Source organism: Symphalangus syndactylus, chromosome 16, assembly GCF_028878055.3.
Source record: "Symphalangus syndactylus isolate Jambi chromosome 16, NHGRI_mSymSyn1-v2.1_pri, whole genome shotgun sequence".
NCBI classification, from domain to species: domain Eukaryota; kingdom Metazoa; phylum Chordata; class Mammalia; order Primates; family Hylobatidae; genus Symphalangus; species Symphalangus syndactylus.
In genome coordinates, this window is record NC_072438.2 from 49,180,720 (window position 1) to 49,205,348 (window position 24,629).

At 37.9% G+C, this 24,629-nt stretch overlaps 1 protein-coding gene across 5 annotated transcripts in view; it reads right to left on the reverse strand.

Annotated features, from left to right (window-relative positions):
- The window catches only part of ATP8A1 (ATPase phospholipid transporting 8A1), a 252,547-nt gene that overhangs the window by 76,050 nt on the left and 151,868 nt on the right, over positions 1 to 24,629 (reverse strand). For all 5 annotated transcript variants that reach the window (XM_055246260.2, XM_055246258.2, XM_055246261.1 and 2 more), the window contains 2 exons: positions 21,609 to 21,673; positions 1,824 to 1,996 (listed from right to left, as the gene is read on the reverse strand). In XM_055246260.2, coding sequence (XP_055102235.1) covers positions 1,824 to 1,996; positions 21,609 to 21,673 — 238 coding nt within the window. The remainder of the gene's footprint in view (positions 1 to 1,823; positions 1,997 to 21,608; positions 21,674 to 24,629) is intronic.

A 24,629-nucleotide genomic window follows, 5' to 3' on the forward strand; every position in this document is an offset into this window, starting at 1 on the left:
TGACTCTGCTTTCTAGTTTTTCTCTCCCTCTGCTATTGTTTAATTTTGTGGTTCGACTTTTTGAAGAATGGTGGGAGGTACTGTGTTAAGCAATGCTTTAAGAATGAGGCTCAGCTGCAATTACTGCAATATGAAAATTGGCCTCCCACATCTTTCAAACCAAACTGTGATTTGACTTGAAAGATACATGAAGGAGAGCAGGTATCAAGTGTTACTCATCTTTTATGTGTCACACTGTGCCCAGCACACAGAAAGTAGGCACATAACAGATGACTCTAGGGAACTGGCCATTTTATCTAAATACTTCTGTATTCTGTTTCATGTTGTTTCCAACTAGGAGCCAGCAATCATAACACTTGTGCTTTTGAGCAATCTTTTGTTGATTCTTATGATTCCATTAGTGAAAGTGATTAAGTGACCAAATCTGGCACATTATTCTGATGAAAAGTGTCAAAATTGAACATTAGTCACAGTCAAGATATTTGCAAGGAGTCTAGCAAAATCACTGTAAAAGTAAATTTTAAAAAGCATGAGAATACCACAGTAAAAATGAGTCACAACAATTTCCAATCTCTTTATGATTAAGCAGAGCCCGATGACTAATATTAAACATCTGTACAATATATTGTCCAAGAACTTTATAGTAATATTATTTGTTAATACATACCACAGAAAAGAAAAAGAAATTATATGACTAAAATAATTAGGCTCCTGGGAAAGATAAGCAACTGTTAAGTCTCTGAATATGGTATAATTTTATAGGCTGAAATGATGCTTATAAAGGATATTGAGAATAGTTTAAATTATATTTCAGAAAGTATATCTCAACTGAAACTTAGGAAATATCTATAAGGTATAGCTTATAATTCATAAATAATTTCATATACAAAATATTTAAGTGAATAAACCCAGACAAAAAAGGAATAAAAAGCATAACTTTATTAGTAAATGTCTTTTTAAAGAAAATGATAAAAGCACATAGAATAGTTTTAAAGATAATACCAAAAGCACAGATTCTGAGAAATCTTTCAGAATCTCTGCTAACATTTTATGTCCCAGGAAGAGAAGGCAATTTGAGAAATTGCTACCCAGGATCTAGACTGATCAACTCCTAAGATTCAATAGTGAATGACAAAGGGGAAATCCTTAGTTTTCATGGTGATCAGAAAAGAGGAGACTGGGCATATTTATCATATTCATGAACCTACTTTAGGTCTTAGGAAGACAGAGTTTAAACAATTTATACGTAAATATGGGGAAGATTCCTTGACAAGAAACTCAGGAAGGACTGGAGCTATGTCGTTTACAAAAACGCATTTCTATGAATTAGGCCTTGATGACTCAAGAGATTTTAATTTAGGATATAGGCAATTTTATAAATTAGAGGGCAAAGGAATGTATAGTTAATAAATACCTCTCAGAAAAATGCCCAGCTATTTGGAAAATGATTCAGTTTGCATATTTCAACATGCTATTCCCCCAAAATAAGTCTTAGCAGCTGGATCAAAGGTTTAAATGTAGAAAACAGGACCTTTAAAGAAACGACCCAGGTGAAAATGCAGGTAGATAATGAATTTTAAACAAAGATAATGGCAAGAAACCTGTCGATTCAAATGAGGAACAATACTTGTTAATGATAGTTAGGACTCACTTTTTAAAACTAACAAATTCCATCCCAGTTTCTGAACCTCGAGTCTTGAGTGAACACATTAGTAAGTAACCTAAATTTGTAAACTCTGGATTACTTTCATTGATGTTTATAAATCAAGAACTTAGATCAAGTCACTCTTTACTAAAATCTGACAATGATAAGGAGAACTTACCGACAGCAAATGACAGCTTTGCATGACAAAGCTAAGTCCAGGAAATACTGTCGTACTCCAAAGGTTAAGGCATATTTGAGGGTTTTCCCATCAATTATAAGAGCAAAATCATTCTCTTTCCGGAGAGCATCACCAAGGGTAGTACAGTGACGACTGAGAGTTTCCCTTGTTCCCTGGAATATTAAACAAGCAAAAATGCCATCAACATTTACCCCCATTTGTTCTACTACGATGCCTTAAGGATATTTGGCAACTACATTTAGTTATTTTTAGTGCTTTTTATGTTTCAAATTGCTTTCACATACTTCCAGTCATTTGATTCTCACTAGCCCTTCAGGAGCCCAGACAATTGTTATCAGAAAAAGTTACTTGATTGAAGTCACACATCTGTTCCTAGCAGGGTTGGGACTAGACTATAAGTCACCCGTTCCTCAGGTGATTCTGTAGTCTTTGCTCATTATTCTAACCACGATTGTTTGAAATGCTTGTTCCCTGGTGCCGTAAAGAAATAGCACTTGAACATAAATTTATTTAGTAAGGCCATTTTTACTTTTTGCAGAAAGGGTACACTCGCCAGCAGTCTTGCCATGAGAGTACACTGAACAAAGGAGACAGGGTCGTTTATAACCTGACACGTTCACCCTACTGCTGTGTCCGGTTTCCATTGGCTGGAATGGGACCTCACATTCTGTATTTGTCCTGATTGGCTAGCAACTTAGAACCTTTTAAAAGAGGCAAAGGTAAAGGAGAACAAAGGAAGGAGGAAGTAACTTGTGGAATGCTGAGAAAGGTAAAAACACTTTTAAATAAGGAAGAGGAACAGGCTATGACCTAATGCTTGCTTGGACCAGTATAAGCATGCCAGGGAAAATATTTAGGCTAAATTGTGGGAGCTAGGAACATAAAGTACATTGATTTACTATGGCTAGCATATATTTAAGAATGTTAGCACAGGTCTTTGAATAAATTTTGCTTTTAAGAGAAATTACTATTTATTCCTAATTAGACGGGGAGGAAAGTCTTTGAAGAGGAACCTCTACTTTACTTTTTACACGACCATGCAATCACAATACTGCAAACATATTTTCAGTAAATATTTTGTTAAAAATTGTGTTAATTTATGAGCTAGTCAAAGTTGCTTCTCCATGAATCAAGGGAAAAAGTTGGGGAATATATGCATCACGTAACTATGTTTTGGTCAACAGACTGATTATCCCATGGTGGTCCCATAAGATTGTGAGACCATATTTTTACTGTGCCTTTTCTACGTTTAGATATACAAATACCACTGTGTTACAACTGCCTACAGTATTCAGTACAATAACAGGCTGTACGGGCTTGTAGCCTAGGAGCAATAGGCTATCTCATGTAGCCTGAGTCTGGAATAGGCTATGCCATCTAGGTTTGTGCAAGTACCCTCTGTGATGTTCACACAATGACAAAATTACCTAATGTCATGTTTCTCAGAATGTATCATTTCATTAAGCAAACTGTAATTTAAAATAATTTACAGGCATTCTTTCAAAAATCCTCAGTGCTATTGAATGTAACTCCTAGTAACTAAGAGGAAGAAATGCACAATCTGTAAACTCTTGCCACTTTTATGAACTGGCTTTTGTAATTTTAATCATGATTTCATGATGTTGTATTTAGTTGGGGATGGTGACCTGTGACTTGGTAATCTTGATGGATCAAATAAAAGAACCCCTTCTATCAATGAAGAGTTCACTTTCAGGGACAATAAAAGCCTTTAGTGTCAAGACAGCTTTGTTCACCTCAACTATTTGTCTCCCTTTGTCAAGAACTGCTTTCCCAGCTCTTCAAAGGGATAAAGTTTCAGTATATTTAGTTTTTCTCCCCACATCCTATAAATTCTTCCTATAACGTAATGGAGCCAATTTCCTATTTCACGAGAGCCCTACCATGGTGAAGAAACACAACACTGGCCTGGCACAAGGAAATATAATGAGTAATTCCCCTCCTATCAGATTTCTGTTCTGAGTGCTAAGCCTACAGTGATTTATAAAATAAATACAAATATACATATTTATATAATAAAATATACCTACAATAAAAATACAGTACACTTATATAACAATTTTTATTATGTTCATGGGATTTACAATTATTGTTCCAATTTAAGCATGTCGTTATATATATATATATATATATATATATATATATATAGTCATTGTATAGTTATTTCACAGAGAAGCAAAGGCATAGGTAATTAAAATTTTATGTTGGGGATTTTTGAAGGTGTTTTTACATTTGTATGCAAATGTGGTTCACACTATGTTCTGGAATATCAGAATCCTTTTACCAAAATAATAGAAGCAAGTTGAACTATAAAGAAAGACTGCCCAACTTTCCTAATGCTGAAGCTTCACTTAACAGTTGCCCCCATTACACACAGTGACACAAAGGACCACCATATAGCAGCATTCTTTGCAAAATTTTCTGTTCACACTTTATATCAGGGGTGGGGGGAGAGTAGCTGTTTTAATTTACAAGGCTCACCCTCCTGTTTCCTGCTGGAAATTTTTGGCCCAAGAGGACTTAAAGAAGTGAAAAATGTTGGTAATAATTCCACAAGCAAAATTTACTAATGACAATCTATAATAGATTTCCCCTGGATTATCTTAACAGTAAATTCATATAGATTAAATGAACAAATAAGTCAATGAACTGATAAAAAATATTTAGCACATACTACACACTAGGCACAGTTCTGAGGGCTACACATAGAGATGCAACATTTAAGTTAACACTTGCTACCACCCTGAGCAGGAGGCACTACTGTTAACTCCATTCGGCAGAGGAGAGTGTTTCAGTTCCTTGCTTAGAAATATGTGGCTATTAAGTAGTGACATCAAAGTGAGAATTAAATTTCTGCAGTAGCCTTTTTCTATACAATCCAGCAAAAAAACAACAAACCAAACTTCAGACAGTACCAGGCACAGCAAGTTAGAAATGGAATGCCAACACCAGTCCCTCTGTTGCTTCCCTTGAGCCCTCATCATCTGTCTCTCATCTTGTCTTTACCACCAACAGAGACTTCTCTTTATAAAACAAATTTAAAACACAAATCTCGTCTCTTCTTGCTTTAAAAATTTTCTAGGGCTTTCTACAGCTGACACAATAAAGTCCAAACTCCTTAAAATGGCATGTAAGGCTTCCTACATTCTGAGCCTAACTTCCCTTCCCAGTGCCCTTCACAATCTTGGTTCCTTTTGTTTCCCTCTTCCTGGAATGTCCTCCTCTCCAGAGGATCGTCCGCTGCCTTCAAAAACCAAGCTTACCCTGTAAGCCCTCCCAGGTTCAGTCCAAGCTACCAAGGGTAACTCATTCTACTGCAGCAAAACCCTGAGTTTCTTGACAGGAAAGACCGCGTTAAACCTGTTTCCCAGCAACAAAGGCAGTGTCTGCAATTACAGATGCTCAGGAAATACATATTTATTGAATGAGAGCATTGATAAATGCTGATTTCATCCCGTTGGCAATGCTCCATTTCCCCCTTTATTATCACTTCTGATTAGAGAAAGAGTGAGAGAGAGAGACACACAGAGAGAGGTCTTCTCTTTGCTCCCTAATTTTCTAGGGAACAAATAATCCATTACTTTAACAGACTTTCAAACAAAGGCATTGCTCACTAAAATGCCTCTGTATTTTCTTTTAAGCTATTGCCCAAGTGATTTCTGAGCTGAAAACCTGAAATGAAACCTGAGACGGACCTCAGGAGGACTTTGAATTTCTTGAAAGCTCAGCTGCAAAATAAGACTGAAAGTCAAGTAAACCCCAGAACCGTGAAATGCCCTCATGAACCAACGTGGGGTATGCAGTCCCATGGTCCCCACTCTGCCTCCTTTCTAAGGCATTCTCTAACACCTTAAAATTTATTGAAAATTCTCTAAATTCGTGACATCAGTACCCCTAGGTTTTGTTGGTGACTATCACAGATCTCTGGCAAATCAGAAGGTGTCAAGAGATGTGATAGAAATAACATTTCAGAAGGTGAGTCAAAAACTTCTCACAGTGAATTCACTCGTCAGCCCACCTAGGGTGCAAGGTAACAACAACAACAAAAGCTGCAAATATTTTCTCATTTTAGTTTATAGTTTTCTTTTGTAAGCTCCGTTGTTAGCTGTGTGCTGCCAGTTATATTTTATCCTTATTTACTGCCGGGAGTATTTTCAAATTCTTTTATTTATGAAACTTTATTGCTTCTCCCCTAAGTCCAGGAGCCATACTTTATGGCTGCATTGCATTGAAGCTTATCTCCTGTAGCTAAGGATAAATTTATTACTATATTAGCTGTTGTTTTGTTTTTTTGGCTACTGAAGGGGGAAATTTTTAAATATTGCAACTTAGTGACTTGTAAAAGTGAAAATATAGCAATGAGAAGCTAAATCAGAAAAACGATCAAAGACCACAGGCTCAATGAAATAAAAGATCTCTATTTCCTTGTTCCGCATATTTTCACTTGTGGGCTGAAAGCCCACGAGCATCAGAGACATTGCAAGGTAAAGGCAATTTGGGGAGATGGACAGGTAAGAGGAAAGGCTGAGGTTCAAACACTCAGCCAGGCGAGGGAGGGAGCCACAGTGGAAAGTGAGATTCTCGTGCCCCTTCCCTGACCTGCACCCTGTGTGGTCATTCTGGACAACCATTCTGCTCTGCTCTTCCCATACCCACAGCACCACACAGACAGAGCCCAGTGCTCACTGGAAGCCCTTAGCCTGAACCTCCTACCATGCTTTCTTGCCTTGCAAATTCACCATTTAGGCCACATCCAACACAACCTCTGGGTTCTGTTTCGTTAACACAGAAAAAAGCCACCTCACTGCGAGGGCAGGATCTACTACAGCTCCGTCTTATGTGGCTGCTCATCACCGCTGGTCTAGTCTTTTATCCATGCCTAGTGGATTCCATGTTTCCCAGAGGCGACTCCAGACCTTTTCTTCTCTCCTCAAGAGTCCAAATTTGGCCCCTGTCACTTCGGCAAACATCGGCCTGTTTTGCTGAGAACATTTATACATTTATAGCAGAAAGAATTCCCTTAACTTTCCTTCCTTAACCTCAAAACTTCCCTTTACCTAATCCCCTCTAGTTCTTGAGCTGGGGTAGCAGCTGCCTTCTCACCTTTGTTTCTTTCACTTCTCTTTGCATCTTCATTCTCCCCATTGGCACTGTTTCCTTTTTCTTTAAGCCTACCTAAAAGGTCACAATTTTCTTATTCTAAAAATAACGAACAAATAAACCAAAACACATTCCCTTGACCCTACTTTCCCTGAGTCCTCCAGGTGACATCAATACCTCTATCTTTTGGATCCCTGAAATACTTCATTTACAGTATACTTACACAAGGTAGCACGATGTCGAGTAGCTTATCTATTTATGTCTATATTCCCTTTGGAACAGAGGTCTTTGATGAAAAGGTAATAAGAGAATAACCAAATTATTAATGATTGGAGAATACCTTATAGGAAGTTAAAGTGGTTTTCTTGTGTGACCATTTTAAGGATTGTTTTCTGCTGCCTGTAAAACTCCTGTATACTCTTAAATACTCTGATTTAGAATAAAGAAAATGCTAATGTGCTTATCTCATAGAGAAAATGAAAAAGAGGTAGTTATGATCTAGCATCTACTTCGGCCTCAAATATTTTAAATTGTCTAATGAATGTAATACAATATATATTTAGATCAGCTACTTAGTCTTGGTTGTAAAACAGTGGGCCAAGGAGAAATAATATTTATTTGGTTTATAAGAAACATGCTTGGGAAATAAAAATAAAGTAACATGCTTGGCAGATAATGAGGCCAAGTAGAATTCCTCACATTGAATCATTAAGCTATAACCTGCCCAAACAGGTAATATGTTCATATAATAAACTCCAATAAAATAATGTAACAGCAATCTTTGGGAAATCAGAGACTAGCAGCTTTATGGCAATCTTTTTCATTAATATTGAGGAAACCCTTGATAAAAAAAACAGGCCTATATCATAAACGTGCAGCCATAAAAAAGTGAGATGTGAGGGTGCCCTAGACAATGAAATCTGACACAGTTTCATAGTGAAATAAATTAAAAGCCCTGATTTGTTTGGAAAGTATCATAGCATGCAAGCTGTCATTTTCATTTTGGCAAAACTCTGCTTGGAACAAGCTAACGAACCCACAGGCCAGATGTGCAAAGAACATGTGAGGCCACCTAAGGACTGTGTTTTCGATGGCCCCTAAAGTAATGCTGCAGAAAGCACCTGCATAAAAATGGTCCTTTTCAGCTTTCTAGCCGAGGTTTACAGGAAAGACAGTATTACTTAGGAACAAATCCAAGGAACACCCTAGTAGAGAATGTGGAAACATCCCTAAGGAAAGGAAAAGCAAAGCCTCTAGCATTTGACTCGATGACCGGTTAGCCAGGGGTTCACAGAGCAGAGACGAGGTGAAGATTATGGGTAAATAGTCCGACATGAAGCAGCTAATGGTAGTGGCTTCCAGATCTTGCTCTGAGGCTGCAATTACTTATTTGTGGCTTCAGTAAATAACATGTGCTCTCTCATATATGTCCCAGAGGGTGTCTATCAGCAAGGCTAACCCCAAACAAAAAAGTAAAAGGAAAAAGCCTGTCTATACTTATTTAAAGTATACTTTGGCATTTAGGTCCAAACACAAACAAGTATCCAGCATCTTATGTTACAAGGAGGATTCTATTCCCAGAAAGGAAAAAAAAAAATTAAAATTCTGCGTTATACTTTGAGTTTCAGATACATCATTTAATAATGTATTTCTATTATGGAACGAGGGTCTGTATCCTGCCAAAATTCATATGTTGAAATCCTAACTCCTGTTTTGATGGCATTAAGAGGTAGGGTCTTTGGGAAGTGATTAGGTCACGAGGGTGGAGACCTCACGAATGGGATTAGGGTCCGTAAAGTATTTCTGGAGAGCTCCCTTCTTCTTCCATCACGCAAAGACACAAGAAGACACCATCTATGAACCAGGAAGAAGGCTCTCAAGAGACACCAAATCTGCTGCCACCTTGATCTTGAATTCCTTGGTCTCCAGAAATGTGGGAAACATACTTGGTGTTTAAGGCCCACAGTCTATGGTACTTTTGTTAGACTGAATGAACTAAGACAATTTTGTTATTCTTGGATTTGCTATTTTTCTTCATGAGTTCACCACCAGTTAAGCAAATGAGCATATGATCGGAACTAACAACAAATCACTTTTGGAAGATATACAACTTTCACCTTTGTCAGAATGAACATAAGTTCAGGAAGCCTGTGCTTCCCTCTACAGTATCAGCAACACAAGTTTCTGTTTTCACTTCCCTTCCTTAGAAAGGAAAAAATGCAACAGAATGTTATTAAAACACCTTCAGAAATCTTGCTGAACAAAGATGGTGACTCTACTGAAATGAGGTAACTGGAGGCAGAGCCACTGTGACACAACTCTTTATAGCTGGTCAGCAGACACACACAAATTACCAGAGTGTAGAGAAAGCAGTGGTCTGCCTGTATCATACAAACGTGCAGCCATAAAAAAGTGAGATGTGAGAAAGTCCAGGCTGGCCCGTGAGAGTGCATACAATGGTTCTGGACACTGATAACATTTGAAAATAAAATGTCACATTGTAAAGAACTAAGTTTCAGAAGTCGAAATATACCCTATGGCTCAGAACTCCAGGTTTTCGTCAACTTCAGGTGGATGTACAGTATGGTAAAGATAAGCTAATCAAACATTTTTCACCTTCTTAGAAAAGGGAAAATTAAATGTTATTTTGAAAAAAATTCCCTAATGAATGATAAAAGTTAAACAAGAAATAAGAAATAGTTTCAACCACTTACTTAAGACAGCAAGAACTCCAAAACCCTTTTGGATCTTGGGCAGCTACGTGGGCTTAGACTTCTAGAAAGGATTATATCACACATATCAAAAAGTATTACGGGTAAATTCATTTCATGGCCTCTCATAAACTCTTCGCCAGAGGTATGTATGTATTTCAATGTACCTCCTCATGATTTAATGTAATTTTTTTGGTTTGACTGACTCTAGAAGGCCAACTGTGTGGTATCAGAAAGGTTTCCTCTGAATCCTTGCTCTGCCACGTACTGGCTGTCTTTCCTCAGGCAGGTGACTTAACTTCTCTGAATCACATTTTTCTCATTCATAAGATTGGGTTACTATCTATTTTGTAGAGTGATTATAGTGATAAGATGTGCTAACTCCTTTATTTGTGAATAAAGTGCCCCGTCCAGTGCCTGGCATGAAGTGACATCCAGGAAAGGCTAGTTCTGCCCTTCCTCTGGTATCAGGTCTAACAAAGGTACTAACATGAAATGTGCCAGGCACGGTGGCTCCCACCTGTAATCCCAATACTTTGGGAAGCCGAGGAGGGCAGATCACTTGAGGTCAGGAGTTTGAGACCAGCCTGGCCAACATGGTGAAACCCCTTCTCTACTAAAACAAAAAAAATTAGCCAGGTGTGGTGGCACATGTCTGTAATCCCAGCTACTCAGGAGGCTGAGGCAGGAGAATTTCTTGAACCCAGGAGGCAGAGGTTGCAGTGAGCTGAGATTGTGCCACAAAAAAAAAAAAAAAAAAAAAAAAAAAGAAGTCAGGCTTGGTGGCTCATGTCTGTAATCCCAGCACTTTGGGAGGCCGAGGTGGGTGGATCACCTGAGGTCAGGAGTTTGACACCAGCCTGGCCAACATGGTGAAACTCTGTCTCTACTAAAAATACAAAAATTAACCGGCTGTGACATGACAGGTGCCTGTAATCCCAGCTACTTGGGAGGCTAAGGCACGAGAATCGTTTGAACCTGGGAGGTGAAGGTTGCAGTGAGTCGAGATCACGCCACTGCACTCCAGCCTGGGCGACAGAGTGAGACTTCATCTCATGTTACTGGGATAATTTTAAGTTTTCTTATGAAATCTCCCAATGGCAATTTTATTTCAATTTACCTTTTGACTGCCAACATTCAATACTATCAGCTACTTCTGGAAACCTATCTTCCCAAACTAGGAAAGATGGCATTATCTAGTCTTATGTGACATATAGCTCTTTGTACATGGTAGGAGGACAAATATTTATATAATTAACCACTGATATTATCTCTTAATTTCTGTCTCCAACCTGATAGAATTCTTAACTGAAAATAATTGGAAAGTTATAAACTGATGTGGCATTTCTCTTTTATTATCTATATAGTTCTGCATAGGTGACCACATCAATGTATGTATTTGGTTTAAAATAATTAATTATAAAGACGACACCTAGGGTTTGTTTTGCTGACATGTCCTTCAGACACAACACCATTGAGTTCATTCTTAGGTTTTGTTTTTAAAGCAGAGAACTAAACGTTTATTGGGAGTAAAAAACAAAAACACCACCAGCACCTTACTTTAGTTTGCTAAGGCTCTACCTTTTAAAATCTACTATAAATTAATTTAAAATGTCAAATAAGAGGATATCTATAAGAATCTTAAACTAACACATATTTTATTAGCTGTTTTGGTGGTTTGTGGCCCCACCTCATCATCATTTAAGACATAAGGTATTTACAAATTTATGGTCCAATAATGTTTCATTCTGTCTCTACTCTTACACTCTCCAAATGTTCACACTTTAAAATTATGAATTAACGGAACATTCTTAATAATACATTATGACCATATCAAGTATGGACAGTGTTAGCACGTTCTTAAAGAGTGAGTTATGGCTCCCATAACAACACATGGATAAACCATTGGGTATTACTTGCTTTTCTACAATGTGTTATTGATTCAGTGGAACACTGGGCATTCCATATACTCCTACGCAACACATATATCAATACTCCTCCAGCTACTGCAGGCGGTAGTAGAAGAATGTATGCCTGAGAGTAGGGAGAAACTACATTTATGTACAACTGGCCCATTTAGTATTCATCCCAGTCAGGATCACTAGCCCTCTTTGACATGGTTCCCTTCCAACCTTCTGACACATTATAAAATTAAAATTTATTTAAAAAAATTGTATTTATTAGTTTTTTTAATGTAGTTTTTGATCAAAAAGGTTTGGTGTTTCCAAACTCCTAGCCTGTACTAGAACATAATGTTGAAAAACATATGTGTATAGAATCAAACCAATATAAAGTAATTTTTCCAAAATGGGTAAGGCAGACAGAAGGTGAAGTCATTAAAAACACATGGTCAAAGAGGTCCTCCAAACAGCTTAGTGGAAGGCGGCCAAACGAACGTATTTAATCAATGTATATTGCTAAAGATAATGGGGAGAGGAAAAGAGAAAAAAATTCCATGCTTTGCTGATACACAAATATAGGTTTCCCAGGACGGGGGTAGATATGGAATACTGTAATAGAGGAAGTGGTCCAATCTCCCAGAAGGGTCATGCCATCTGAAAAAGGTCAAGGGTCACAAAATGGAGGCAGGTACAAAGAGGAAGTTGTAGTGCTGGGTAAATTGCTCTTGGCCCCTCAACAGAGGTTTGAGATTTGGGATTATGATAGGTTCCATCAGGGAAATAACTGCTTGCGAGGCATCTAGTCTCACTTAGGGTACAATGCAGAGAGAGGCAGCAAAGTGCTGAATCTGTGTCCAGTCTGTGTTTCAGCACGGGGGTGGGGACATGTAGCAAAGACAGACAAATCCAGGGAAAGGAAGGAAGAGTGGGATAAAGGATATAATTATATAATTTAAAGAGTTTTCTGGATAAAGGCTTTTACCAAAGCCCCCATGGAAATTATTTTAAACCACCACTGAAAGCCTCCTAAACACTTATTTTGACTTTGGTATTAAATATTCTCCAGTGGCAGCAGTGAATGCAGAAGGAAGCATGCTGGGAGGAACTGGGTAGGCAGACATCCAGTCTCTCTCATTGCCTTCAATTCAGCCAGGAAGAGGCTGCTCAGAATATACAACCGGCTTTCTCAAAATAAGCAAATTACCAAAATCTCCTTAAGCTGATTAGCAACTTCAGCAAAGTCTCAGGATACAAAATCAATGTACAAAAATCACAAGCATTCTTGTACACCAATCACAGACAAACAGAGAGCCAAATCATGAGTGAACTCCCATTCACAATTGCTTCAAAGAGAATAAAATACCTAGGAATCCAGCTTACAAGGGATGTGAAGGACCTCTTCAAGAACTACAAACCACTGCTCAATGAAATAAAAGAGGATACAAACAAATGGAAGAACATTCCATGCTCATGGGTTGGAAGAATCAATATTGTGAAAATGGCCATACTGCCCAAGGTAATTTATAGATTCAATGCCATCCCCATCAAGTTACCAATGACTTTCTTCACAGAATTGGAAAAAACTACTTTAAAGTTCATATGGAACCAAAAAAGAGCCTGCATCACCAAGTCAATCCTAAGCCAAAAGAACAAAGTTGGAGGCATCACGCTACCTGACTTCAAACTATACTACAAGGCTACAGGAACCAAAACAGCATGGTACTGGTACCAAAACAGAGATATAGATCAATGGAACAGAACAGAGCCCTCAGAAATAATGCCACATATCTACAACTATATGATCTTTGACAAACCTGACAAAAACAAACAATGGGATAAGGATTCCCTATTTAATAAATAGTGCTGGGAAAACTGGCTAGCCATATGTAGAAAGCTGAAACTGGATCCCTTCCTTATACCTTACACAAAAATTAATTCAAGATGGATTAAAGACTTACATGTTAGACCTATAACCATAAAAACCCTAGAAGAAAACCTAGGCAATACCATTCAGGACATAGGCATGGGCAAGGACTTCATGTCTAAAACACCAAAAGCAATGGCAACAAAAGCCAAAATTGATGAATTGGATCTAATTAAACTAAAAAGCTTCTGCACAGCAAAAGAAACTACCATCAGAGTGAACAGGCAACCTACAAAATGGGAGAAAATTTTCACAACCTACTCATCTGACAAAGGGCTAATATCCAGAATCTACAATGAACTCAAACAAATTTACAAGAAAAAAACAAACAACCCCATCAAAAAGTAGGCAAAGGACTTGAACAGACATTTCTCAAAAGAAGACATTTATGCAGCCAAAAAACACATGAAAAAATGCTCATCATCACTGGCCATCAGAGAAATGCAAATCAAAACCACAATGAGATACCATCTCACACCAGTTAGAATGGCCATCATTAAAAAGTCAGGAAACAACAGGTGCTGGAGAGGATGTGGAGAAATAGGAACACTTTTACACTGTTGGTGGGACTGTAAACTAGTTCAACCATTGTGGAAGTCAGTGTGGCCATTCCTCAGGGATCTAGAACTAGAAATACCATTTGACCCAGCCATCCCATTACTGGGTATATACCCAAAGGACTATAAATCATGCTGCTATAAAGACACATGCACACATATGTTTATTGTGGCACTATTCACAATAGCAAAGACTTGGAACCAACCCAAATGTCCAACAACAATAGACTGGATTAAGAAAATGTGGCACATATACACTATGGAATACTATGCAGCCATAAAAAATGATGAGTTCATGTCCTTTGTAGGGACATGGATGAAACTGGAAACCATCAGTCTCAGTAAACTATCGCAAGCACAAAAAACCAAACACCGCATGTTCTCACTCATAGGTGGGAATTGAACAATGAGAACTCATGGACACAGGAAGGGGAACATCACACTCCGGGGACTGTTGTGGGGTGGGGGGAGGGGGGAGGGACAACATTAGGAGATATACCTAATGCTCAATGACGAGTTAATGGGTGCAGCACACCAACATGGCACATGGATCCATATGTAACAAACCTGCACATTGTGCACATGTACCCTAAAACTTAAAGTATAATAGAAAAAAAAAAAAAAGCAAATTACAAATCAACAGTTCGGAGAAGGTAACAACTAAGGCCTGTGAGAAATTGTTACCCAGAACCACAGAGAAAGCTAATGTTGGGCCCATTTTCTAAATAATTTAAATTAATTAATGTAAGAAAACAGAAGAATCATGATCTGCCATATTTTCTCAGTGCAAATCCCAAAGGCACACAATTTCCATTATTTTATATAGATATATATACACACACACATATACACATATATACCCACACACACATATATATGCACATATATACACATACACATATATGCACATATATCCCCCCACACACATATATATACATACATATATATACACACACACATAGTCAATAACATCTTATGTACAGTTGTATTAGCAAAATTAAATATGAGGTCTTTTCAGAATTCCATAATCACAAGATTTGGGCATTGTCATATTCCAGAAGAGCCTCCCTCTTTCAGGGGTTCTGTGGTCCCGGTGGTGAGTGGTAAAGGAGGTGGGAAAATGGGAAAGGGGGATAAGTGTTGGATGGAGAATGAAAATGAAACAAGTTAATACGTTTGGGAGATAGCTGCTGGAATATTTCTTTCTGCAAATGAGTCACTGCTGCCACTGGAGAAGGTATGGTTATTTAAAACCAAAATCAAACAAAAAACAGTTTGGGACTTGAAGCAATCAAGGTTTACATTTAAGATTCTAGCACTTGCTAGCCATGGGAACTCAAAGTCTCTATCTGGAACTGAGACAAACACCACCAGCAGTAAAGGAGCACAGATTATGTATGCAGATACACCCGGCGTACTGGCACATAGTAGGTTTCCTAAAAACTGTCATTTTATGGGTGTGCTGACTCATCAGAAGGTATTGGCGGCAGAGATGCAAAGAGGGCACAAGGCATGGAGTGCACCCCTCAGAAACGTCAACAAACTTGTGGGGGAGCATGGCAAGGGGGCAGGCTAGTTAGAAAGCATTTATCTGTAATTCTAGGTCTCAGGGAGCTCTTGGAAGAGTTCAGACATTTAGCCAAAAATGAGGCAAAGAATATTCAGGGTTGAGGGGAGGAAGAACTTCTCAAAACGGACACACTATAAATTTGTGAACAACCTCACTTAAGGTTCTCAGCACAAGCCAGCCTCGCTGAATTTTGTTTTAAAAAAAAAAGGACACATTTAATTCTATGAGCCCAAATAATGGGTTTGATGGAACTTTTTCAACCACATACTTTGGCTTGCAGCAGACACTGTCTTAAATCCAGGAAAAGGAGAACAGATTATTTGTTCATATGTTATTTTCATTTTTTAGTAATGTTTACATTTTTTACTAACCCATTTATTTCAAATGTAACAAAGTTGGCTTTCTTTACTGAGAGCTACTTGGAGTAGGCAGTGTGCCAGACAATATTTGAACAATCTTTTTGCATTAGGACATTATAAAAAAGTATCTTTGCTTCTGATAGGGATACATTAACACCTTCAAAGTTAAACTTTGATCTTAAAATTTCAAGCCAAAAAGCTGAATCAGCTTTGCTAATGGTAAAAGAAAATTCACAGTACTGAAGCACCAATGCTGGCAGTGGAGGAAAACTCAGTATGGTTTAAAACTTGCCTAAACTATTTTCAAAGCAATACAAAATATATTGTATGAGACTCATGGGACATATCAAAACAAAACCTGAAGTAGCCCAAATTCTCTTTTTTCTCTTCTTTTCTGGAGTTGAGTCAATAACTTGCTTATTCTGGATTTCTTTCAGAAGCCATTCAACAGTGGCCCGTTCCCAAAACAGTGAGGTCTGTCTGCATAATACATGTAAGTTGAGCTTAAAAGGGTACAGATGACAACTTCAGCCTTTATGTCCTGAATGTCCTATTAGTCAAAACTTACATGGTGTTAGAATGTCAAATTCAGCTAGAAAAAAATTAGCAATTCCATGAAGGGTTTTCTTTTACCACGGTGTTGAAAAATATATATTCTAATACTCGTTAACTTAACATCCAATGTGGCTAACAATTCATTTTCTGTAAAATATACAAGTGAAGTGAAACACTGGTATCCATAATCAAACCTACAGCTAGTTTGGGGTCATATTCTCAAATTAAGTAGAGAACTTTAAGAGCAGAATGGCTGTTCAAAGTCATCTGTTACATCAGCTAGCAGTGAAGAACTCTCCTCTAGAAATAACAACACTGAAAAAAATGATGATGATGTCCAGCATTGTTTCTAAGTACTTAACAGGCGTTGTTGTATTTAATCCTCACAACCCCACCCCTAAATGAGATGGACATTTTCATTAATCTTGTTTTACAAATGTAATAGATGAAGGCCAGAAAAACCCATTTGCTTCCCGCACTCTGGAATCAAATTCCTTAGATATATCCCCCAGTGCCGCCAAGCTACCTGTGCTTGGTCCAGTTATCTTTTCTAGATTCTTTATCTGTAAAATGGGCATACTAGTATCTGCTTATAACATATAAATTAATAGTTTCAGGTATAAATGTGATTGTCCCTATAAAATCCTGAATCCAGTACCTGGTACAAAATACACAGAAAGCTGCATTTTCCTGCAGGATCCAAACACTACTTCCTATACATTAGGTGGTGGCTCCTGATCAGGCTGAAGGTGAACATCAACAACAGCAGAGACAGTCTAGAAAAACTGCCAGGATGATCAGAAGGAGACGTGGCAGGGCTTCTCAGGAGTTAAGCTTGGGAACACTGACTGCAAGCTTTTGAGGGTAGGAAATTTATGTCTCCAAACATCATGCCTGTTGATTTAATAAATGTATAGTGTATATTTTCCCTTTCTACCCCTTTTTTGTTTTCTAGGAAAGCCTGGCAGTACAGAAAGGAGGATGAAAAATAGAAAAAATGGATTTGAGATGTAGCTCTACCTCTGGGGACAGATCCCACAATTCCTCATATAAAAGAGATGCCAGAAGGAGGAGAGATCAAGGTTAAGGGTATATCACGAGAGATTCAAGACAGTCAATTTTGACACCTCTAAAAAAATCTGTTTAAGTCACACAGTTAATGGCTTAAAAAATGATGGCCCCTCCCATCCACTCTGGATTTAGATGAAATTGTGGTGAAATCCTGAGCTATCTCAATGAAACATGTCTTCAAAATTTTTCTCCCGTAAGAGGAAACTTAGACCAAACCTATACAAAAATATAATATGTTAGGTTGCCTGAAAGTATTTCCAGAGATTTGGAGTTGATGTGCCATGGAGGATATAAATAATATCGCATAAACCCAATCCTTCCAGAACTGTTTCAGTGCATTTTGAAAGAGTTTAATTAGAAATTGGGAGCCAAAGATGGGCCACAGTATGAGATTCTCTAGTGCTTAGCTCACATTCTAGATGTTTACAGATTTAACAGACTTAAAAAAATTACAACAAACTAAAAGATATAAAAGAGATGTGAAAGTATCACTAGGTATAAGGGTTTATCATTAATTGGAAGCTTGTGGGACATTTCCTGGGCATTGCTGTGGAGTTAGAGAAGTAAAATATTCCCCTTTCAAATCAGTATTTTGAAATTTCTGCCTTTGCAGATGCTTAAAGAAATGTCTTGGCTGGGTGCAGTGGCTCACGCCTGTAATCCCAACACTTTGGGAGGCCAAGGTGGGCAGATCAGTTGAGGTCAGGAGTTCAAGACCAGCCTGGCCAACATGGTAAAACCCCATCTCTACTAAAAATACAAAAATTAGCCGGGTGTGGTGGTGAATGCCTGTGATCCCAGCTACTCAGGAGGCTGCGTCAGGAGAATCACTTGAACTCAGAAGGCGGAGGTTGTGGTGAGCTGAGATCGTGCCACTGCACTCCAGCCTGGGTGATAGAGCGAGACTCGGTCTCAAAAACAAAACAAAACAAAACAAAACAAAACAAAACAAAACAAAACAAAAACAAATCTCATATTGAGAACACAATCAGAACTCCTAGTAAAGTAGTTCACAGTAGTACTGTAGAAAGTTATTCAAATTTAAAAAATTATTTATCACAAATACCTAATAGGTTTTGATCAACTTTAGATGATTCTTAATTACATTTATCCATGAAATTTTTTTCTAAAAAGAAAAAAAAAATCAAGCTTTCTGCCCAACTCTTTTGCTGATCCTGGAAATTTTACAAGAGCCTGGTGGGTAACTGGGTGAGAATACCTGGCTTTCCTCTTGGACAACATTCTAGCTGGGGCTGCTGCTCTTGCTATGAAAGGAGTCAAGAATGAACCGAGGCAGAAAGACCCGTCAGGTTTCCCTATCAGGTCTGTAGAGCGAGACTTCCATTATGATTGTATTTTCAACTGTAGTTTGGTCTTATGTATTTATTTAAATGTTTTTTATTAAAAATGCTGAAGAGCTTTTTTTTTTTAAAGAAGGATACTCATACTGAAACTCAAAAATAAAAAATTGGAAAGCCCAGTGGAATTTCTTTGGTGGTGATCTAGATTATGGAAGACAAAGATTTCCATTATCATGAGCACTAGGAGAAAGGGTTTTCTATCAGAAATTTTAAGAGCTTCAAATATGATACATTATAAAAGTTCAACACAAGAAAAAGAGATTCAGCTTTTGGATTTTATCAGCTTTAGGAACAATGTTTTAGTAGAAAATCTGAATAGAAAAATGCTCAATATGTATCACTTATGTGAAAGAGAACCTACAGTTGTAACTTGCCACCTTAGGGAAAAAAGTAAAAGATGAGGAAATAGTATTTTTTTATAACAAAAATTATCACTATGCAAAACAACTTACAAGCTATTGAAGTAATATTCTTTCTACAAAATTTTATAACATCTCATTTTTTACATGTGCCATGTACTGTGCTAACTATGCTAACCTTATGCCAAAGGTTACTTTGTAGACAGCAGAACTGGCTCAGAGAAGCTGATTTTAATTTGCTGACGGTCCCACAGTCAGATTGGGACAGAACTGTGCTCTTCACCCTGTGCTATTTCACAGAATGATTTGAGTGCACTCATTAAAATTGTCACTTGACAAAACACACATTCACATTTCCTAAGACATTATATTCCTAAGTTCATTACTTAAATGCTAATTATTCTTTGTGCTGATAAAATAATTCTATTCATTACTGATCAGTACAATTTGAACACAGATTGGATGCATTTCATTTCCATATCAATGAAAAAAACAATGATTTACCTACAGGCACTCTAGCACATCTAATGATTTGCCTGAAATCTCAGCCATGGGTTTTATGACACAAGATCGGAAGGAGCTATGCGAAGTGATGTTTCCTTTCCTGCTGAGAAACAAATGAGTGCACTGCAGCAGGTCTGACCCTAAACAGTCAGATTTGTAAAGTCACCACTTAACTCCCTGGGAGAAAAGCCTTCCTCAGACAGCAGTGTTAGAATGCCTGGCAGTCTGGAGCTGGACAAATTAGTGTTAATCCATTCAGCCACAGTGTTTGCCTGTGATCTTTAAACTGCTACTTGAACTGCTAAGGAGATTTTTAGCCACTTTACTTAAAAAATATCGGATATGATCAACAACAACCAAATTTAAAACTGACACTTTTTTTTTTTTTTTAAAAAGAAGCCCTTAATTAAAAATTACTCAGTGACTCACTTCTCAAATATTTATAGTGTACTTACTATGTGCTAGGCCATTTGCAGGGCACTGAGAAAGAATGATAAACCAGAAAAGACAAGCATAGTTCCTGCTTTTACTGAAATTTAGTATTCAACTTGAGACTCCTATCAATGTTTGCTCTGGTAGAAACAGGTAGTCCAAATACCTTTGAAGTGTTTATTAATTTTGAGTTACCATGTTAGAAACCTCAAAATGAAGATAAATGCCAGTGTCTTAACAATACACTGGTACAACACAATGAATACTTTTGGTATTTCGCTTCTCTTTCTTGAGATTACTATTCTCTGCTTGATACTTAAAACGCTTAAAGAACATGCTTATCCAAGAACTGGAGAAAGATGATGGCAAGAATAAGACAAAAGAAGCAAGGCTACCACATGCTATGGAAGGTAAATGCCCAAAGCCAGACAGAAAGGATACCAGATCAAATGATGCGTGGCTTGCCCTGCTTTTGCTTCCGCATCACAGGTCTTGTCTCTGATTTCCTTCAGGTGTTAAGAGAAACTGTGCACCACCTGTAACCCATGTTACTGACAAAGGCATCAACACCATCCCTTCTGCAGTCACTGCTTCACCATCCCTTCCATGCATGTGGCCTCTCAGCTTCATCAACATCCCTAATTACCAAGGCTTTCTCTGTTCTTTGCGTCATAATGACTATTTTAAGAAGTTGTATAATCACCTCTACTGCTCTGTCTTCCACCTAAAATAACAAATAGTCTCCTCTACTTTATTAACAGGTCACTTGACCTACATATTATTTTGCTAACTATTTTACACTGTATTCCTAACAAATCTTTCCTCATTTCCCAAATAAAACATCAAGTGATCACAGCCATGAAAAAAGACATCCTAGGAATTTATATTTTATTCCAGAAGTTAAGGCACTAAAGAAAGTCTGTCCTATTAGGAATGGTTGTTTTGTGTTGCTCAATAGCTTTCACATTTTTTTTAAAGAGGTAAAATATATATTAATACTGGAAGTTAAAGCAGATATAAAATGTTTAACATACAGAATACTTGGATATGAGCAAGTTGCAGTCACTCAGCAACCTCGACATGCTTTTGTAAAACAACTTTTCTGTCTCACAATACTACGCAAATCATTTTGCAATTTCTTTTAGCTGTCACAGATGTAAAACTTGAATCAATTTACAACAATGTGACTCAAAACAGAGTACATTATGTTAAAACAGAACAACAGTGATAAGGTACCTTTGAACCTCAGGAAGATAAAATATTTCCATAGCTATATGAATATAAAATACTATAGCATGAATACATTATTAAAGGAGTTTTAAAAATACATAATTTTACTTACATCAAGAGAGCCTTCATTTATAACAATCATTCCCATGTTCTTCTTCAACAGTTTGCAGGAGTGTCCTGTATCCAAACATAGAGTATATTAAAGTTAATTTCTCCAGAGAATATGTAAAGATGTTAAAGCAATGACATGTACTATGAAAATATCTAAAGATGATTTCATAAGGACTGAGGGCAACCAGTTGTTTTCCAGGTTTGTAGGAAGTTAAACATGAAATGCTCTTGCTTGCCATAGGAGGGATATGCAACAAGTACATCTGGCCTGTTAAGGCTACAAAGACATCTGGAAAGAGATGGTGGTAAGGATTCTTGATGTCCTGAAAGCTGACAAATGGATTTGTAATACGCTTCATGACGACCAACATGAAGAGCAAAAGACAGGCCAACGATTGTTTCTAGAAAACAGAATAACAGAACCCTTCTCTAGACACCTGGAGAAGGTGCAGGTGGCTGTCTCTTGGATCCACTGATTCCATCACCATCTCCCTTCCTGGGAGAATCAGTACATCCTCTACCCTCCTACCCTCTCTTGCTTTGTTGCACTTACTGCAGGGCAAAAATCCTCCCTTTGTTAAATCCAACTTGGCCTACTCTGTATCTGTTTGCCACAGCCGACTGTGTCTAAAGAAGAGGCAACTCTGCTGATGTCACATTTTAAAAATACCATCCTATTTAAAATAATTCCATCTATGTGACTACACTGCCTTTGTGATCTCATTCCATCTCATGATTTCATGTATCATCTAAATGTTGACCATTCTGAAACTCCTATGTTCAACTCAGCCCTCCTTCCTGAACTCCAGACTCTCATATCCAAGTACTTACTTAACCGCAGACACTTAACGTAGGAGGTAGGCATTTCCATCATCTCAAAGTCAGCCTACTCAAAAACCAGGCTCCTGACCGCACTCCCCCAGCCCCCATCAAGAAAACCTACTTTCCCTTCAGTTTTCATCATTTGGCTTAATGGTAATTCCATCCTTCAGATGCTAAGGCCAAAAACTTCGAAGTTATCTGATCTATTTCTTTCTCTCATACTCTACATCTATCAGTCAATCTTGTTGTCTCTACCTTTAAAACACATCAAGAACCCAACCACTTCTTACCATTAAAGCACATCAAGAACCCAACCACTTCTTACCCTTTCCCTTGTTACCACCTTGGTCCAAGTCTCCATCATATTTCCCCTGGATTAAGGCAACAGCCTATTCACTGGTCTCCCTGATTCTACACTTGCTTCCCTCTGAGTCCATTTTCAGCCTAGCAGCCAGAGTGACTGTTTTTACAGGAAAGTCAGAGCATGTCTTTCCTCTGCTGAGAACCATCAAGTGATGTCCCTGTTTACTTGGAGTACATGCAGAGTCCTGACAGTGGCCTGGGAGACCCCGTCCACCCTGGACACTGCTGTGCTGAAGATCTCTTCTGCTACTATTCTTCCTTTTACTTTTGTGCTGTTTCTCTCTGTAACAGAAGACAGCTTTTCTCTAATCATCATGTGACAAGCTCCCTCTCCTCTTTTAGCTTGTTCCTCAGATGTCACCTTCCCAATAAGTTCTTCCTGACTGCGCTATTTAAAACCGAATCCCTCTGTGCAATGCCCTGTGTTTCCCTCCCATTTTAGTTTTCTTTATAGCAATCATTGATAGCTATTATACTATGCGCTTTTCTAATTTACTTCATTGTGCGTTTCTCTGACTAGTATCTGAGCTCCAGAAGGGCACAGATTTTGGGTTCTTTTGTTCCCTGCTCTGTTCCTTGCACTTAACCAGTACCTGGCACTATACATACCACAATTATGCTGAATGGGTGAATCTTCCCTAACTTTTTCTAGGAATCAATCATGGCTCAAGATTCTAAATGTTAAATGTTACCAGAAACCACTACTATACTATTTTTTCATAGGAACATTCATAATAGTGAACATATCCTGAACTTGACTGCCTATTTTCCACATTTACTGCCCTTTATTGCCATATATTTTCTATTTGTAGTCTGTTTTATCATATTTGTGTTTTTAGGTCTCCCAATTTCAATACACTCTGCATTTCACCATTATTTTCTTTCTCATATATATTCTTTCCATTTTCTCTCTAATAACAGCAATAATTTTTACAACCAAAATTAACAACTTGTGTGGTTTGTACAGTTCTACTAGTTTTTTTTAAAAAAACTGAATTTTCTATTAATAACATCAATTTGCTATAAATTTGAAGTAGAGTTTTATATTTACAGGATATGTTAGGCTGACTGCTAATACTTCTAAAATAAATATTAGCTAAATTTTAAAAAATACACAATATTTTTAAATGGCTTTCTAAAAAATGTGGTTTCATGCTGTGAACTCCCCTAAAATACTTCCTTCAACTTGGGTGGAGTTTTGTATGTAATATATGTGATTACTATCAAGAGGATAAATCCAGGTCAGGGTTTATAGTGCTCAAGCTACTTACTTTTACTAAATTTGGTGAAAAACCTTTTTTTTCTTTTTTGGCATATTGTTGGTACTTCAGGCTTCCAGTGCCAAACAACTTTCCCTGTGTAAGATCTCTGTTAGGGACTCAATTGATCTCCCCACCACTACTCATCCCAATTCCTATGCTGAACTCCTAACCGCCAGTGACACTACATTTGGACATAGTCTTTAAGGAGGTAATTAGGTTTCAATGAGACCAAGGGGGTGAGGCCTGCTATGGTCTGAATGTTTGTGTTCCCCCCAAATTCATATGCTGAAACTCAGTCACTGGTACGGTGACCGGAGAAGGTGGGGTCTTTGGGAGATGATTAGGTCATGAGAGCAGACAGCTCATAAATAGGACTACTGCCCTTATAAAAGAGGCCTCAGAGGGTTGCCTTGCCCCTTCTACCATGTGAGAACAGTTAAGAAGGTGCTATCTGCGAACCAGAAGGCCAGCGGTCATCAGACACCAAATCTGCTGGTGCCTTAACCTTGGGCTTCTCAGCCTTCAGAACGATGAGATATAAACTTGTTGTTTATAAGCCACTCAGCTCGTGGTAT